Source organism: Neoarius graeffei, chromosome 13, assembly GCF_027579695.1.
Source record: "Neoarius graeffei isolate fNeoGra1 chromosome 13, fNeoGra1.pri, whole genome shotgun sequence".
NCBI classification, from domain to species: Eukaryota; Metazoa; Chordata; class Actinopteri; order Siluriformes; family Ariidae; genus Neoarius; species Neoarius graeffei.
The window spans coordinates 59,474,200-59,493,768 of record NC_083581.1 but is presented as its reverse complement, the minus strand read 5'-3'; the positions used below and the strand labels follow the sequence as shown (position 1 = coordinate 59,493,768).

The following is a 19,569-nucleotide window of genomic DNA, read 5'->3' as shown; positions in this document are numbered from 1 at the left end:
GGTGGCAAAAAGCAGTGAAAACGGAAAAAAAAGAAAACGGGACTGGAAATGTCGTGTGCGTCACTGAGACTGACAGCGTGACTCCTGGACGGACGTCAGATCAAAAAGCGAATGGAAAAGTGTTCCGCTTCGCGCATGCGCTTTAGCGGCGCTAATGAGAAATGTAGGCTGTGAAGGGAAGATGCCTACGAAGTGCACGTTAGTGTACATGATACTAATCTAAAGAAAAACATTGGGGAATTCCGTTCATGCTGTCAGTAACCACATTGCCCAGTATCCATTATAGTCCATCATGAGTGGACTTTTGCAGCTGGGGAGTTCTACTGAGTTCTGTAGCATCCCACAAAGCCATGACTGATTTCACTTTTCAGACAGGAAACATTTAAGACAACATAATAAAGTAACTCATGTTGCTGGAACTAACTGTATACCATACATACACTACCGTTCAAAAGTTTGGGGTCACCCAGACAATTTTGTGTTTTCCATGAAAAGTCACACTTTTATTTACCACCATAAGTTGTAAAATGAATAGAAAATATAGTCAAGACATTTTTCTGGCCATTTTGAGCATTTAATCGACCCCACAAATGTGATGCTCCAGAAACTCAATCTGCTCAAAGGAAGGTCAGTTTTATAGCTTCTCTAAAGAGCTCAACTGTTTTCAGCTGTGCTAACATGATTGTACAAGGGTTTTCTAATCATCCATTAGCCTTCTGAGGCAATGAGCAAACACATTGTACCATTAGAACACTGGAGTGAGAGTTGCTGGAAATGGGCCTCTATACACCTATGGAGATATTGCACCAAAAACCACACATTTGCAGCTAGAATAGTCATTTACCACATTAGCAATGTATAGAGTGGATTTCTGATTAGTTTAAAGTGATCTTCATTGAAAAGAACAGTGCTTTTCTTTCAAAAATAAGGACATTTCAAAGTGACCCCAAACTTTTGAACGGTAGTGTACATACATATTACATTTTTACACACACACACACACACACACACACACATTTAAGCTACATTACATTTATTCTACACAAATTAAAGAACACATACAAGTATAAGGTTACACAAAAATACCACCGGTAACATGACCCCAAATTGATATCATAATAAATGCACATAATGTGCCAGAGTGACTTTCAAAAATGTCACATACCGTACTTCACCCTCAGCCCACCATTTGTGGCAGCGGATGTGTAATACTTAAACATTTAATGGTTTTTAAAACCTACAGTTCTGATTGAAGTGTTGTTGTTGGTGGGTTGTTTTTTTTTAAATAAAAACAGTGTCGAAAAGTGGGGGGACATCAGCTGGTGTATGGCAACATTATACATCTTAAACCATTGTAATTTAACTCCTGTACTGAGGTGAACCTTTATGGCTTCGCAAAGACTAGCTTAAATTTGTCCTTATAGCGTGCTGCCTCAATTATCTGTGGCAAGTATAATGTAGTTAAATAATTACTTACTGTTACAGCTTATCTGATGTCTCTATATATACTTTCTGTGCACTTTGCAATACATTTCAGATAACAGAAACCAAGAATACATTATTTCAAAAGTATAAGCAGCATGACGCAGCTTCATATTCATTTACTTTCTGTAATACATTGTAAAAACCTGTTTGAACAATGGTTCTTGTAGGTTGTACAAGTGCAATGTATACAAATAAAATGTCCCAACTGTGTCAGACATTCGATTCAGAGTATTTGAGAACACTAAAGTATTGGGCCTGCTGAGAGGTAAAAATACAGGGTGTCCCAAAAGTCTCCATACATGTGGGAGATTAGCACTTTTTAACAAAGTGTAACTTGAATCTACAGGATTGCCATTTCTTTGTAAACACACACGACATCGTCTCTCCCACTCATGAACTCGTGCTAACACATCTGGTGTTATATGGTACATGTAACTGCACGTTGAATTCATTCCTTTCAATGATCTTTGTGCTGTATCTTTTCATGGTAGATCATGGCTTTCACCTGGCTCCAGAGGTAAAAATCAAGTGGGCTGAGATCTGGGGATCTCAGGAGGCCACTCCATGGGGACATGGCAACCAATCCAAGAACCCGGAAAATGTTGATCCAACCATCCCCTATATTTGGAGACTTTTGGGATACCCTGTATTCACAGACTTATCTAGACCCAGGTCTCCTGCAACTGCTGCAATTTCTCTTGCAGATCCTCTGCACACCCTGACAGGTCCATATAATGTAGTGTAGAGTAGATGTCTTCCAGGCAAGCATCACTCATCTGACTCCAGAGCCGGAGCATCTGATATTGCAGCTCCAGATAGGAGCCTCTTGCCTCCAGCTCCACTCTCTCCATTTGATCATCAGATACGGAAAGCAACCGTAAGAACTCCTTCCAACGCCGCACAGGAACCTGTTTGATGATGGTGTAGAGCACCGGGGCTGGCCACATCTCCATGTTATGCCTGGGCAGCTCTGGTGAAAGAGAATGAACAGTTGTTAAAGTATAGTAATGGGTGGAGTACTTGTGCTCCTAAAAGGCCAGAAAGACCTATCACATGATTATTTGTCAAGATGCCAACTGGTAGCTTGAATCTGTTACAGAAAAAAAAAAATCCATATTTTCTGCAGTAAGATGACCATTAGTTATTTTTTATTATCTCAGAGAATGTTTGATTATTATTAACATAACATAAATTCACTATAATATACAGTTGTGGTCAGAACGAGCACATCAGAGGGACAGCACATGTGGAGAGCTTGGGAATTAAGCTAAGAGAGATGAGACTGAGATGGTATGGGCACATCCTGAGAAGAGATGCAGAGCATGTGGGAAGGAGACTGTTGAGGATAGAGCTGCCAGGCAAACAAAAATGAGGAAGGCCAAAGAGGAGATACATGGATGTGGTGAGAGAGGACATGAAAGTGGCAGGTGTGGTAGAGAAGGATGCGGAAGACAGGGAGCAATGGAGACGAAAGATCCGCTGTGGCGACCCCTAATCGGGAGCAGCCAAAAGAAGAAGAAGAAGATACAGTTGTGGTCAGAGGTTTACATACAGTGACAAGAATGCCATTTTGGATATGAATGTCATGGTAATATTTGGGCTTTCAGTAATTTCTTTGAACTGTTCTTTTTCTGTGGCAGAATGATTGTAAAGCATACATCTTTAATTAAAAAAAACACTAGAATTTGGTGCACAAGTTTTAATTTTCTTTGGGTTTTCTGAAATCAACACAGGGTCAAAATTATACATACAGAGTCAAAGATTTACATACATAGATTATTAATTCAGAGGTGCTGAAACATCCAAAATGTCTCTTATCTTGCCAAGGCCTCTTAACTTCCTGTTAGTGATCATGATTGACCACAGCTGGTAGCTTCTCTGTGCCTTCATAAAAAGGGTTTGTTTATAGCATTCACTGGATTGACCAACACACAGTAAAATGGGAAAGTCCAAGGAGCTCAGTGCAGATCTAAGAGGATTGCAGATATACACAACTCCAGAATGTCTCTTAGAGCCATTTCTAAACAACTGCAAATTCCAAGATCAGTTCAAACAATTGTATCCAAGTTATTGTGAGGTGTAGTCACTTTGCCAAGTCACTTTGCTTCAAGAAAACCCAAACTGTCACCCTCAGCTGAAAGGAAATTGGTTTGGATGGTCAGGAACAACCCGGGAACCACCATGGCACAGCCCTGCCATGAACTGGAAGCTGATGGATCACTGTCTACAGTTCAGTGAGTTTTATATCACCATGGACTAAGAGGCTGCTATCCAAGAAATAACCCCTTGTTCCAAAATTGACACCTTCAAGCTTAACCAAAGTTTGAAGCTGACCACACGGACAAAAAAAAAAGCCTTCTGGAGGATAGCTGTTTGGTCAGATGAGACAAAGACTGAGTTGTTTGGCCACAATGACCACCATGTACAGAGGGACACTGTACCAGCTGGTGGTGGTGGTAGGATCATCATGCTCTGGGGCTGTTTTGCTGCCAGTGGAACTGGTTCATTGCACAAAGTGGATGGAAAAATGAAGGAGGACTACCTCAGAATTCTTCAGCATAAACCATCAGAAACTTGAACATGACTTGGGAGTTACAACAGGACAATGAACCCAAACATGCATCAGAGCTGGCTGTGGAGGATAAAGCAGGCTAACATTAAGCTTAAAAAAGTCCCAACTTCAACCCTATTGAAAATATATGGACCGTGCTTACTGTACAAGTCAAGTCCATGCCAAGAAAAAAAAAAAACAAATTTAATTGAACTCTACCAATTCGACCATGAAGAGTTGTGAAATATCCATCCAGAATTCTGCCAGAAGCTTGTTCGTGGTAAATAAAAATGTTTGGTCAAGGTGAATCTTGTGAAGAGACATTTTACCCAAATATTAGGTGTGTTGTATGTATAATTTTGACCATGTGTGTATAATTTTGACCCTGTAGTGATTTCAGAAAACCTAAAGAAAATTAAAACTTGTGCACCAAATTCTAGTGGTTTTTTTTATTAAAGATGCATGCTGTACAATCATTCTGCCACAGAAAAAGAACAGTTCAAAGAAATTACTGAAAGCCCAAATATTGCCCTGACATTCATATCCAAGATGGCATTCATGTCACTGTATGTAAACTTCTGACTACAACTGTATAGACACTGCCCAGGGAGGCCTTGTGGTTAGAGAATCAGCTTTGGGTCCAAAAGGTCACTGGTTCGATTCCCTGGACCAGCAGGAATGGCTGAAGTGCCCTTGAGCAAGGCACCTAACCCCTAACTGCTGGGCTGCTTAGGGTACATTGTACATTGCTCTGGATAAGAGCATCTGCTAAATGCCAGTAATGTAATGTAATATACTTTCTCAAATAAGAAATATAGGACTTTTGTTGTTAAATTCAATAACAAATGAAACAAATTAAATGCACACAACTATATTTCAGCCAAAGATTCCACAAACCCTGATCATCATGTCAGACGCTTCTCCTAGTCAAAATAGTTTGCAACTCACTTTGTATTTTATTATCTCAATACTGTGTCTAGAAGAATGTCACCATCATCAAGTCTTTTTAATCAAACTATTACTTCATTCTAATAAAATATCTTAGACCGGTAAGATGTCAGGACGCAACCCATAAAACCATGCAGTAGTATTACTAATTCGCTGGAAAGGTAAAAGTCCTCTTCCTATATTCTTTATCTTTGTATGAGAAAAGACTTCATGAGTTTCTGCAGAAATTTAATTTAAATGCTGATAATTTGCCAGTGCAGGGAGGCTACAGGAAATGTTTGAGACATCAAGCACACTTATGCTGCAGTGTCTTATCTGATTGAGCAACTTCGGTGTAGTCCTCATATCAATCACTTTCATCACTGAGCCTTCAGCTTCTCTGACACGGTCACAAACACCCACCTGATTGGCAAAATGATAAGGCTCAGAGGTGTTAGGAAAGGCTGGGTTTCTCATACATTCAAATTTAACATGGTTTGATAAAGAGCTTTTAGAATTGTTTTTGAGATTTTGAGATTTAGAGTAAACATAATTTCTGTTCACGACAAAGTAAATAACATGAGTATCAGTCAAGTCTAAATAAAGATGCTTTCAACTCAAAACACAAAACCTGATCTAGTGCATCAGTGGGGAACCAAAAAGTACAAAACAATCCAACACATCATCTATAGTGCATCAGTGGGGAACCAAAAAGTACAAAACAATCCAACACATCATCTATCCGAAAGACAAGATATCTGTAATAGAAAATGCTTGGTATATTATGGGAAAAGAGGAGGCTTATTATATATACGGTGCTACGCAAAATTTCAATGTACTAACAAACATCTAGTAAAATGAATTGTGTTTAAAGAATTTCTGCAAAGATCTCAAATGCTTCCAAAGATAATGAATAATGAAAAAATTACTATAAAGGTAGACAGTAAAAATGAAATCAGATCAATATTTGCTTTTACAGCGATTTGCTTTTAAAAGTTCCCTTGGGTACCGGTACATGTCCATGTACAACCCCAATGCCAAAAAAGTTGGGACACTGTGTAACCTGTAACTAAAAACAATGCGATAATTTGCAAATCATGGAAACCCTAGGGGCGGCACGGTGGTGTAGTGGTTAGCGCTGTCGCCTTGCAGCAAGAGGGTCTGGGTTTGAGCCCCGTGGCCGGCGAGGGCCTTTCTGTGTGGGGTTTGCATGTTCTCCTCATGTCTGTGTGGGTTTCCTCCGGGTGCTCCGGTTTCCCCCACAGTCCAAAGACATGCAGGTTAGGTTAACTGGTGACTCTAAATTGAGTGTGAATGGTTGTCTGTGTCTATGTGTCAGCCCTGTGATGACCTGGCGACTTGTCCAGGGTGTACCCCGCCTTTCGCCCGTAGTCAGCTGGGATAGGCTCCAGCTTGCCTGCGACCCTGTAGAACAAGATAAAGCGGCTACAGATAATGAGATGGAAACCCTATACAGTATTTCATTGAAAATAGAACAAAGACAACATATCAAATGTTGAAATTGATTAATTTTATTGTTTATTTGAAAAATATATGCTTATTTTGAATTTGATGTCAGCAACATGTTTCAAAAAAGTTGGGACAGGGGTATGTTTACCACTGTGTTGCATCACCTCTGCTTTTAACAACACTCCGTAAATGTTCGGGAACTGAGGAGACCAATTGCTGTAGTTTTGAAAGATGAATGTTGTCCCATGATTGCCTGATATATCATTTCAGTTGCTCAACAGTTCGGGGTCTCCTTTGTCATATTTTGCGCTTCGTAATGCACAAAACATTTTAAATGGGAGACAGGTCTGGACTGCAATCAGGCCAGTTTAGCACCCGAACTCTTTTATTAAGGAACCATGCAGTTTTAATATGTGCTGAAAGTAGTTTGGCATTGTCTTGCTGAAAGAAAGAAGGCCTTCCCTGAAAAAGATTTTGTCTGGATGGCAGCATATTGCTCTGAAACGTGTATATATCATTCAGCATTAATGATGCCTTCCCAGATGTACAAGCTACCCATGTCATGTGCACTAATGCACCCTCATGCATCACAGATGCTGGCTTTTGAAATGTGCACTGATAACAAGCCGGATGGTCCCTCACCTCTTTAGCTCGGAGGACATGGTGTCCATGATTTCTAAAAAGAATTTCTAATTTTGATTCATCAAAGCTTGGGACAGTTTTCCACTTCGCCTCAGTCCATCATAAAAGAGCTCGGGCCCAGAGAAGGTGGCGGTGTTTCTGGATATTGTTTACATATCCAACGGTTTTAACTTGCATTTGTGGATGCAGTAATGAACTGTTTTCACAGACGATGGTTTTCTGAAGTGTTCCTGAGCCCATACAGTGATTTCCACTACAAACACATGTCTGTTTTTAATGCAGTGTCGCCTGAGAGCCTGAAGATCACAGACATCCAATGTCAGTTTTCAGCCTTGTCTCTTGCATACAGAGATTTCTCCAGGTTCTCTGAATCTTTTAATGATTCCATTAATGATTTTAATGAGTCCCAACTTTTTTTATCTACCATAGATGATGTAATCCCCAAATTCTTTGCAATTTTACATTGAAGAATGTTATTCTTAAATTGTTGCAGTTTGCCACCGCAGTCTTTCACAGAGCATTGAACCCCTCCCCATCTTTACTTCTGAGAGACTCCGCCTCTCTGGGATGCTCTTTTTATACCCAATCATGTTACTGACCTGTTGCCAATTAACCAAATTAGGGGGTTTTTTTTAGCATTACACAACTTTTTCAGTCTTTTGTTGCCCCATCCCAACTTTTTTGAAACGTGTTGCTGACCTCAAATTCAAAATGAGCATATATTTTTCAAAAAAACAACAAAATTTCTCAATTTCAAGATTTGATATGTTGTCTTTGCACTTTTTTCAATGAAATATAGGGTTTCCATGATTTGCAAATCTTCACATTCTGTTTTTATTTATGTTTTACACCGTGTCCCAACTTTTTTGGAATTGGGGTTGTAGTTTTATAATGGAACCAGCTGGAGGGTTATTTCAAAAATCTTTGAAAATTTACCCATGTTGTTCTGCAAACTTCTTGTTATGCCATACAGTTTTTGTAATGTTTGTAATGTACAGAACCTTAAGTAATTCTCTTTTATTATCTGAAATGCACTCTTTAACTCTTTTTCAGTGTCCTCTACTAAATTAGTAAATAAATATACAGTACTATATTATATTTTTGAAAGATATGTGACATATTGAAATATGTGTCAGATTGAATCAGCTTACAGTTGATAGCAATAATTATGTTTGCATGTTCATTTTCTCAATAGGAAGTGTTTGAGACATCAAGCACACTTATGCTGCACTCCCTTATCTGATTGAGCATCTAATCATTTGGTACAAGTTTTCTAAATAATTGTATAGAAATTTACTTTCCCCCCAGTTTTCTCCCTAATTTAGATATGGCCAATTCCCACCCACAAGACAGGTCTCCCCATCACACGACAGATACCAACCACGGAGGTCAAAGGCCTTGGAGGAAGCACCTGATGCCAGCTGACCCCATCTTTTCAAAATGCTGCTTATGCAATGTTAGGGGACAGCATAACACACTCAGAGGAAAGTGCTATTCACCCACTTCTGTATGCATGAGCTCACGGACACCCATGGTTGACTAGCGTTGCTCTAACTGACAGGGGTGAGAGAATATGCCACCCCTTCCTGAGAGCACAGGCCAATTTTGTTTTCTTGGGCTCCCAGCCACAGATGGCTGTGGCATCACTGGGATTCAAACAGAAATTGACTTTTTGATCAGCAACTAATGAAAAGACACTCAACAAATCCTGCTGAGAAAACAGAATCTCATAACACTTAATTATTAAAAATATATATAGTTACTATGCCTTTTATACCCTCATTTATAATAAGGGGTGCTGCGATTTGTCTAGTCCAGTCTGAGTCCAGACGTCTTTGTTTGTCTCTGGTCCCTGGATCTTTCACTGCAGTTCCAGAGATTATGTTCTTTAAAAAGAGAGAAATCATTTTTTTGTTAATTTGTTTGCTTGGTTTCATTTCAAGCACACTAAAACAGTCATGTGTACATCATTCATAGAAGATAATACAAACCAATAGCAAATGATTGTTCAGCTGGTCCTCAGGCTGATCTGTTGAAAAAAGGGAAACATGAATAATTTCGATTGGCTTTGTCTACAAATTATAATATGTTAATGTGTTCACATGTGAGCATGTGTTCCCAATGCTAATATCCAAAACATCAAAGAAGAAAAAAAAAAGGTCATTTACCAGGTAAAGTTGGCGTGTTTGGTGGAACTTCATTATGACCAGCATGGCCGTCATTCATGTTCTTTATATGAACCCAGTAGCAAAATTGTTTCCTTCTATAGGCTTCACAGATGAAGCAAAAAAGAGCAAAAAGTCCGAGCAGTGCCAGTATGGACAGGGACGCAATCACCAAAATCCATATTGTGAGATTAGATTTCACTAAAACAAGACAAAACATCATCTATAACATGATTCCTTGATGTCTGCAAATACATTATATATTGTCAGAATACTGTTGTCTAAAGCGCACATGAAGTATATGTGGAATTGGTGAAAAGTGTTTGCCAGACATTGTACGTGTGTATTTTTAATTACCTGGTTCACAAAAGGATTTACAGGACTTATCCGAGCAATTGTGACTGTGATCATGAGAGGAAAAAAATAATAAGCATAAATAAACAACTTTGTATATAAGCGTAGAGAGAGAGAGAGAGAAAGCCAGTCAACTGACTTCAAAAGTAGCACCAAGAATGTGTGAATTACAGTTAACTGTAAACAGCTCTGGCTCTCTCTTAAGTACATCAGAAGAGTAGGTGTAATGACGTGGCCACTAACTATAATTTAGACACACATTATGTTTGTGACATTTCTTCAGGAAAGCTGATTAGCAGATCTCTCTAAAATGGCAGGAAATTCTGACAAAAGATGTTCACTCCTATATACAGGAAACCCACAACCCACTAACCTAAATTCTACCACATTTCACTTTGAAGAATCAAACAGAACCTGAAACTATTTTCACTAAACTTCTTGATTTTTTGCTTTCCCAAAGTGGTTATCAGTTCTAAAATAAACGTGAGTTGAATTCTAAAACTCACATTTATTTAATCAGCAAAAGCTTTGACAATAATCACCACAGTTCCTAAAATTAAAAACTGTCCAAAAACAAGAAGCAAGAAAACCATTCTACATAAAAAAAAAGACATCTCTTACGCAGCGCATGACTGGCATTTCCCCTTTTGATCCAAGAATTGGTCACGCCCACAAGACGGCACTCCACATTTACCATTACATTCGGGGCCTAAAGAACAATCAGACATAAACAGCTTAAAATTAAGTTCTCATAATATTTTACTACATCATATCATTATGATTACCTCACACTGGCAGTTACAGGATTTTGAAGCATTCTGTTTAAAAGACTTGAAAGGTGAAATTGTAATCAAGGAGCAGGTATAAAGTTTCAATAACTTTTTTTTTAAAATAAATCTTTAGTAAATTGAGAAATGACTTTATTCTATTGGAACACTATAGATCTAACTGGAAATGGCCAAAATCTTATCACTGTAATTAAGCACTATAGGCACACCACACATGTATGTTTTACAGTTAATACTAGCACTGTTTATGAGTATTTTATCTATTGGCTCAATAGATCATCCCATTTATCACTCATTTATTACTCATTTGACCACAAAGATTTAGGTTTCCTCATTAGTGTGCTTGCTCGCCAAAGGCAAGCACACTATTGTTCTTCTTAAGTTTACTTATTCTGCCTTATTCCGACACGTTTTTTGGATCCACTACTCTATGGAATCAATTTTGTGCCAAAATCTTCATACAATACTTTTGAAATATCAAACAAAAACGACAAATCAAAATACAAAAAAAGAAAAAAAAAAAGTCAATTTTTTTTAGACTGGCAAACAAATTATTCGTGTAATCGTGCAAAATATCAGTCTATTACTCTTCAGAAACCTTTTATTTTTGTTCCGCGTCTTTCTCAGTTTTGTTTGACGTAATTTATTTTGGTTGCGATTCCAGCTTTCTCGTTTGTGCTCCCTGACTTTTTGCTTGCAGTTTTGGCACAAACTTCACGTGTGGGTGGGCTGTCCAGGAGTGCATTCCCATTGGCTAACTTGTGTTTGACTGACAGCTACACTCAGCCATTCCCTACTCGGATTCTGGCGGACTGTTTGACGAGTGACCGATCCATTGACGGTAAACAAGGATCGAGTGGACTTCAGTGGCGACTATGATATTGAATTTACACTTTGTTGAATTAATTCAATATTATAGTCGTCACTGAAGTCCACTCGATCCTTGTTTACCGTCAATGGATCGGTCACTTGTCAAACAGTCCGCCAAAATCCGAGTAGGAAATGGCCGCAACAGCCTCCGGGGAATGGCTGAGCGGAGCTGTCAGTCAAACACAAGTTACCCAATGGCAATGCATTCCTGGACAGCCCACCCACACGTGAAGTTTGTGCCAAAACTGCAAGCAAAAAGTCAGGGAGCGCAAACGAGAAAGCTGGAATCGCAACCAAAATAAATTACGTCAAGCAAAACTGAGAAAGACGCGGAACAAAAATAAAAGGTTTCTGAAGAGTAATAGACTGATTTTTTGCATGATTACACAAATAATTTGTTTGCCAGTCTAAAAAAATTGACTTTTTTTCTTTTTTTGTATTTTGATTTGTCGTTTTTGTTTGATGTTTCAAAAGCATTGTATGAACATTTTGGCACAAAATTGATTCCATACTACTACTCCTAGGGCGTTCGAGATAGAGACACCGTTCCAACTCTGAGACGTCTGGCCCGAAGTGGTGTAGTGTGCTTGTATACAGCTTTTGGATCAACGCGCCCATTCTTTTGTTCTTGTCGTTTTTCTTTTGTTTTTTTCCCATAGAGAATGAATAGGGCTCATGAATCGAATCATCCTACTCGGACACGCCCCATCACAGATGCACCAAACCTCATGTGATACTTCAGGCCAACTCCCCCGACACATACATGCAATCGGTCCTGACCCGCACTCATAGTTTTCCTTTCTTTTTGCTCATCCCTTTTTCCTCCTTAGGCTTGCATTGATTTTTGGCCCCATTGAAAATGAATGGTGTTTCAGGAGTAAAACTTTCACTCTCCATCAATTTTTTTAACCAAGTGACCAAACTCCAAGAAATTTCACTTGATGCCTCAGGCCAAGTCCCCACACAGATCCATCCCCTCATCTGAGACCTGCACTCATCTTTTCCTTGGTTTTCACGCATCTCTTTTTCCCTCCATAGGCTTCCATTGATTTTTGGCCCCATTCAAATGAATGGAGTTTTGCTCAGTAACACTTCACCACACATCCGCCAAACTTCATATGACACCTCAGGCCAAATCACCCATCACACACACATCGGTTCTGACCCGCACTCGTCTTTGTCTTGTCTTTCATCCATCCATTTTTTCTCCATTTTGCCGCTAATCAATGGAAGCTGAGTCATTCCTCCCTTCCCCCATAGGTGATGATGCATTTGGCAAGGATCTGCTCATTTGAGACTTTTACAGCAAATCAACTTCAACTCAATGGCCACTTTATAAGGAATACTTACACGCACACACGATAGCAATTAGCATATAAGCATTCACGTGTTACCATGTTAGCTGTTAGCATGTTACCCATTACGATATCATGCCTGCTGTTAGCTCGCGAGTTGTTAGCATGTTCACCATTAGCATGTTATCATGAGAGCTGTTAACATGTCAGGATTAGCATGGTAACATGCAGAGTTCGCATGTTTGCTGTTAGCGAGTTCGCCTGAGCATGTTAGCATGCTAACTGTTAGCTGTTAGCATGTCACCCTCAGCATGTTAGCATGCTAAAAGTTAACATACTAGTCATTAGCATGTTAGCCTGTTAGCTGTTAGCATGATAGCTGTCAGCATATTAGCCTTAAAGTGTTAGAATTTTAACAAATAGCATGTTAATCATTAGCATGTTAGAATGCTAGCTGTTAGCATGTTATCTATTAGCATGTTAGCATTAACATGTTAACATGCTAGCTTTTAGCATGTTAGTATTCTAACTGTTAGCATGCTAGTTGCTAGCATGTTGGCATGCTAGCTTTTAGCATGCTAGCATGATAGCTGTTCTGCTACAGCTCAGCAAGCACACTTTGCATTTTCTCTGTGGAAATGCAGTCTAGTTTAATTGTTGTTAGGCATCACCGTGTTTGGTCTGTAGCAGTAATAGTGATTAAACTGTAATAAAACAAACTTCACATGCTGAAAATCATTTCACTAGCAATATAAGGTACATACATTGGACTCCAGATATTTACAGCTTGCAAACACTCAGTTATGCTTTTTTTATTTGATATTGATGTTTAAAAAAAAAGGTGCATAGAATGACATTTGATTTGATACCAGATTTTACTTACATGTGCTACAGTTTGTGCATCTTGTACAGTTTTCACATGACGAGTAAGTTGTATGCTTGTTAATCATGTAAAGCCCATCTTTGCACCTGCACTCCCGGTTCTTTTCATTTGTACATTCACGCATAGTAATCATACCTGTAAACCAAGAGATCTCTTTCCAACCTTACATTACACAAAGATGTATGATTTTTGCAACTGAATTTCAAATGATAATCAAATTTACTCACCAACACCACACGATTCGCAAGGTATGCAATCAAGCAGTGTGTTGTTATATTTTGTGTATTTGTCCTTTTCACATTTCTCACAGAGTAAATAACCTGGATTTTGGCAAGATGCTTTTTTGAAATAGCCTGAAAAGTCAGAATTTTGTCAGGTTCCTCAAGGGCAACACATCTGTATGTACTTTACAAGACTTTAACCTAATAATACTAATATAAACCTCAAAAGGTGTTGAAGTGCATTAATCTTACATGTACCTCAGAACTGCTGAATTCTCAATTCTGATTGGTCAGAAGGTGTTGGGTAATTTAGCACAGCTTTAACAATAGAGCTGGCTGTGATTCAACAAGTCACGTTGATATTAATTTGATCGTTCTAGTATGTTTGGGGGTTTTTTAATAGTAATAGTATATTTAAAGGGACTTGTATGACAGATGTCCCTTATAATCTAAGCCTAAAAATAACAGCACATTTTAAAAGTTTGTTTATTTAACAGTTCAAAGTGTATAATTGCAGATATGGTAAAGTTTTCCCTAAGAAGACATTTAACTTGGCGGCACGGTGGTGTAGTGGTTAGTGCTGTCGCCTCACATCAAGAAGGTCCGGGTTTGAGCCCTGTGGCCGACAAGGGCCTTTCTGTGCGGAGTTTGTATGTTGTCCGCGTGCGTTTCCTCTGGGTGCTCTGGTTTCCCCCACAGTCCAAAGACATGCAGGTTAGGTTAACTGGTGACTCTAAATTGACCGTGAGTGTGAATGGTTGTCTATGTGTCAGCCCTGTGATGACTTGTCCAGGGTGTACCTCGCCTGCAGTCAGCTGGGATAGGCTCCAGCTTGCCTGCGACCCTGTAGAACAGGATAAAGCGGCTAGAGATGATGAGACATTTAATTTTGATGGAAGGAATCTCAGCACACTGGAAAGTGTCAGCGCATTGTAATTGTCTGAGTTCATGATAGAGAACTTTTTGCGTTCTCTGGTTGCTTGTTTTTTTTCTTCTTAACCTCAAGAGAGACCAAAAGAGAAGCTGATGAAGGGACGGCTATTTATAGCTGGAACAGTAACGGATTTCTTTCTTGGATGTTTCACATCATTAAAATGTACCTATAAATGGCTAAAAGTACAATATTTCATCAATCATAGATTTTATTAATTGTGAAAAATGTTGATCATTGTGGAAAAATTGTTATGGTTGGTAACAGTAACTGGGCCATGTCACACCACTACATTGTTAATTCTTTTATTTACCTATAACAGCATGCCCCATTATGTTTTATTCCTTACTTATGCTTCATGTTAATGCTTTAACGAGAGACTTTAAAATCAATTCTTACACTATATGGCCAAAAGTTTGTGGACATATGAACATCACACCCACACATGCTTCTTGAACATCCCATTCCAGATTAACTCCCCATTTTTTGTTATAATATCCTCTATTCTTCTGGGAAGGCTTGCCACTAGATTTTGGAATGTGCCTGTGCAGATTTAGCCATTCAGTCATAAGAGCTTTACTGGGGTTGTACACCGATGTTGGGTGAGAAGGTCTGGGGTGCATTCAGTATTCCAAAGTTGATCAGGTGGGTTGAGGTTAGGGCTCTGTGCAGGCCACTCAACTGTTTCCACTCCAAACTTGGCAAACAATGTCTTCATAGAGCTCGCTTTGTGCACAGGGGCACTGTCATGCTGGAACAGGTTTAGGCCCCTTAGTTCCAGTGAAGGGAAACTAGAATGCGGCAGTATACAAAGGTATACTGTACAACTGTGTGCTTCCTCTAGTAAGTGCAACTTTAGGGCAACAGTTGGGGGAAGCCCCACATATGTGATCATCATGTATATCACTGATGGTCAAATGCCCACATTTTATTGGCTGTATAGTGTATGAATGGATACAGTTGCTAAACATGAAGAAATTGATTCAGCAAAACAACATGCAGCAAGCTAACACTTTAGTACAGGCCTCCATCTCAGTTCCAGCTGAAATCTGTCATTAGTGTGACAAGACCGATATTAATGACATGGATGTCATTTAAAACAATGGGCACAAAAGGTCTCATCTCATTATCTCTCGCCACTTTATCCTGTTCTACAGGGTCACAGGCAAGCTGGAGCCTATCCCAGCTGACTACGGGCGAAAGGCGGGGTACACCCTGGACAAGTCGCCAGGTCATCACAGGGCTGACACAGACAACCATTCACACTTATGGTCAATTTAGAGTCACCAGTTAACCTAACCTGCATGTCTTTGGACTGTGGGGGAAACCGGAGCACCCGGAGGAAACCCACGTGGACAACATGCAAACTCCGCACAGAAAGGCCCTCGCCGGCCACGGGGCTCGAACCCGGACCTTCTTGCTGTGAGGCGACAGCGCTAACCACTACACCACCGTGCCACCGGCACAAAAGGTGCACAACTTAATTTAAAGCCAAAGAAAATGCTTAAAACACCACATTTCTTAAATCAACCTTCCATTTTTTAAGTCAAAAGGAGAAACTTTGTTTACCTGCCAAACAGCTGGTTGTGGTAAGCATCTGATTACCAGGCAAAGGCTGTGAACATTTATGCGAACAGTCTCCACTGTGACACAGAGAGGCTGCAACCAGAGCAAATACCTGGAGTATAAAGAAATATCACATATAGCAATGATCTGATTACCATAACCAATATTTACTTCTTTACAGTCTTGCCATTTGTTTCAGTACAAATTAATGATCTACACAACTTTGAGCTGTATCCTGGTTTCACAGTTAAAGGAAGCCATAAACAGAAGAGCAAATCACAACAGCACGAAAACAGAATTCCTACTGTCATTATACAATCACAGATTTGTCGAGCCATTTTTGCTTGAATAAAAATTCATTGTAATTCCCACATAGTCTCCCAATATCACATTTATTCAAACTGTAAAAAAAAAAAAAAAATGGAAGTGTAAACAAATCATCCAGAATGTTTATATTATGGGTTTTTTTTAATACTTATCTGCATCACTGGACCACTAACAGCCTGTTCGATTATCTCAGCTCATTTACATTGCTAACTTTATATTACAAGTTTCCACTGATAAACATGTGTACCCCATTTCTGAAGATGTAAAGCCCTAGAAATTATAGTTCTAGCCCTGATCTGGAACTAAACTCAGAGTGATAATACAACCGGAATGGAGATAGATGTTCCCTGACTTTTTCATAGACCTGTGTTCTATGCTAAATTTCAGAGAAGAGACAGTCAAAACAAATGTTGGCCTGGGGTTTAGCTACGTAATCAATAAATTTTGTCTCTAAAGAGCAATAGACCTATGGTTACTGTGGAATTAACTATGTAATAAACTAATGAAATAACTATCAGCTTGCAATCACATTACAAGGTACAACCCTAATTCGAATATGAGTACACTTTAACAGCATTTAATAAGCTTTGTGTGTTTTAAGAGTATTTAATAATATGCAGGGAGTAGGTAAGTGTAGGTAACTAATAAATCTGTTTTCAGAAATGGTTACTCACCATAAACATTGGCGACATGGTCATGGGCAAATGAGTTTTAAAATATCCATGAACAGAAATATCAACTTCAGCATGCACATTTGACCAAATAAAATGTACAGAAATGAATTAAATAACCAAAAAGTATGCAAGTAATTGAATTCTGCTACATAGTAGCCTCTGACATGTACCTCTACTGCCAAATTCACTAAACTGCTCTTCCACAAGAAGACTACTACTAACAGGAAGTTTAAGTCTTGAGGACCTGAAACTTTATGTGGTGAAGTAAAGCAAATTTCTCAGAAATGCGACACAGGAAAATACGTCAAACCAACACCCCAGAGTGCTTAATAGGTGTCCTAGGACAGATTAGTAGGCTGAAATGGTAAAAATTTCGTCACAGAGGAACATCCTCTTCTTTATGATCTTTTGGTCTCTCTGTGGTAGTTCTGTATGTAATAACTAGAAAAAAGAAAGAAAAAAAACAGAGCTTCATTTATGCAGGTTGTAGCATACCTGCTTTTGTGCAACAGGACTAATAATGACACCTAGTGGAGACTAAAAGGTTCATGGCTTCCAGAGAAGGTTTCAATAAAATAAATAGTAATGGTATACTGCCATGATGGTATGTGGTGATGAGGAAATCCTAATTACATCACAAAAAAAAATAATTTTCAGTTGGTACCCCTTTGAAATGCTTTGGAGATGACAACTTCTGAAAGAAAGTAGTAAGAGTTTAAAGAGGAGTAAGAGAAACTGACGTAGGCTAAGGGGATAATGCCCTTAACAAGTTAGGAATTCATTCATTCATTCACACCAGTCACTTTAATAGGAACTTGTTCTTGATGTGAAGATTCCTGTTCTTGGCTGGCTCGAGTGGAATCCAATGTGGTCTTCTGCTGTTGCATGCTGAGATACTTTTCTGCTCACCACAGTTCTAAAGAGTTGTTATGAGTTACTATAGCTTTCCTGGCAGCCCAAACCAATCTGTGCCAAGTTCCCCAAAAGCATCATAGCACGAAGATCATTGTTAAATGGTAGAGCAAGCAGCACAATGAACACTCTCTCTCCTAGTTGAGATGCTCTTAGTGTTAAGATGCTTTTGGGAAACCCACCCCTGGCCATTTTCCTTTGATCTCTATCAACAAAGCGTTTCCACCCACAGAATTGTCACTCACTCAGTGTTTTGTTTTTCGCACCGTTCTGTGTAAACCAGAGATTGTTGTGTGTGAAAACCCCAGGAGATCAGCAGTTTCTGAAATACTGGCTGATTAGATAACTGCATAAAACAGTAGGTGTATGGGTGTACCTAATAAAGTGGCCAGTGAGTGTAAGTAAAAAAATTGACAAATGTTTAAAGTCTCTGAACTCTTTAAAGGCTGAAAATTTTAGTTAGTTATTGGTGTATTCAGGTACATCATTCAGTAACTACAGAGAAATTGATTTAAAAAAAAAAGTTAGGAGTGTGAGAAATGAGTCTGGACCTGGGAAAATGTCCAGTGATTAGAAAGCATTAAAAGAGCAGAAGGAGTGGAAAGTGTGATCTCTGTGACTTAATCCATGGCATGGTTGTTGCTGTCAGATGGGCTGGTTTGAGTATTTCAGAAACTGCTGATCTCCTGGGGTTTTCACACACAACAGTCTCAAGAGAATACACACAAAGGTGTGAAAAACAAAAAACACTGAGTGAGCAACAGTTCTGTGGGTGGAAATGCCTTGTTGATAAGAAAGGTCAGAGGAGCATGTCCAGATCCAGATTGGTTCAAGCTGCCAAGAAGGATAACAATCACTCTTTATGACCATCGAGAGTAGAAAAGCATCTCAGTATGCACAAAACATCAAACCTTCTGGTGGATGGGTTACATCATCAGACGACCACATTCGGTTCCACTCCTGTCAGTCCAGAACAAGAATCTGAGGCCAACATGGGCACAAACTCATCAAAACTGGACAGCTGAAGATTAGGTGGGAATATACTGTATTTTATATATATATATATATATATATATATATATATATATATATATATATATATATATATATATATACACCCCGATTCCAAAAAAGTTGGGACAAAGTACAAATTGTACATAAAAACGGAATGCAATGATGTGGAAGTTTCAAAATTCCATATTTTATTCAGAATAGAACATAGATGACATATCAAATGTTTAAACTGAGAAAATGTATCATTTAAAGAGAAAAATTAGGTGATTTTAAATTTCATGACAACAACACATCTCAAAAAAGTTGGGACAAGGCCATGTTTACCACTGTGAGACATCCCCTTTTCTCTTTACAACAGTCTGTAAACGTCTGGGGACTGAGGAGACAAGTTGCTCAAGTTTAGGGATAGGAATGTTAACCCATTCTTGTCTAATGTAGGATTCTAGTTGCTCAACTGTCTTAGGTCTTTTTTGTCGTATCTTCTGTTTTATGAT

At 38.9% G+C, this 19,569-nt stretch overlaps 1 protein-coding gene across 2 annotated transcripts; it reads right to left on the bottom strand.

Annotated features, from left to right (window-relative positions):
* Positions 1–1,016: 1,016 nt before the first annotated feature.
* Positions 1,017–17,395, bottom strand: si:ch211-112c15.8 (tumor necrosis factor receptor superfamily member 1A). Of its 2 annotated transcripts, none has more exons than XM_060938215.1 (10): positions 17,150–17,395; positions 16,152–16,260; positions 13,658–13,783; positions 13,431–13,565; positions 10,216–10,303; positions 9,598–9,641; positions 9,244–9,441; positions 9,067–9,104; positions 8,844–8,961; positions 1,017–2,455 (listed from the first exon to the last, which is right to left on the bottom strand). In XM_060938215.1, exons 1-10 carry the CDS (start codon positions 17,171–17,173, stop codon positions 2,148–2,150), a joined length of 1,188 nt encoding a protein of 395 aa, XP_060794198.1. In that variant the 5' UTR covers positions 17,174–17,395; the 3' UTR covers positions 1,017–2,147. The 2 variants fall into 2 exon arrangements, with proteins under 2 accessions (XP_060794198.1, XP_060794199.1); XM_060938216.1 differs by having other exon boundaries at positions 8,853–8,961.
* Between the last annotated feature and the right edge of the window lie 2,174 nt (positions 17,396–19,569).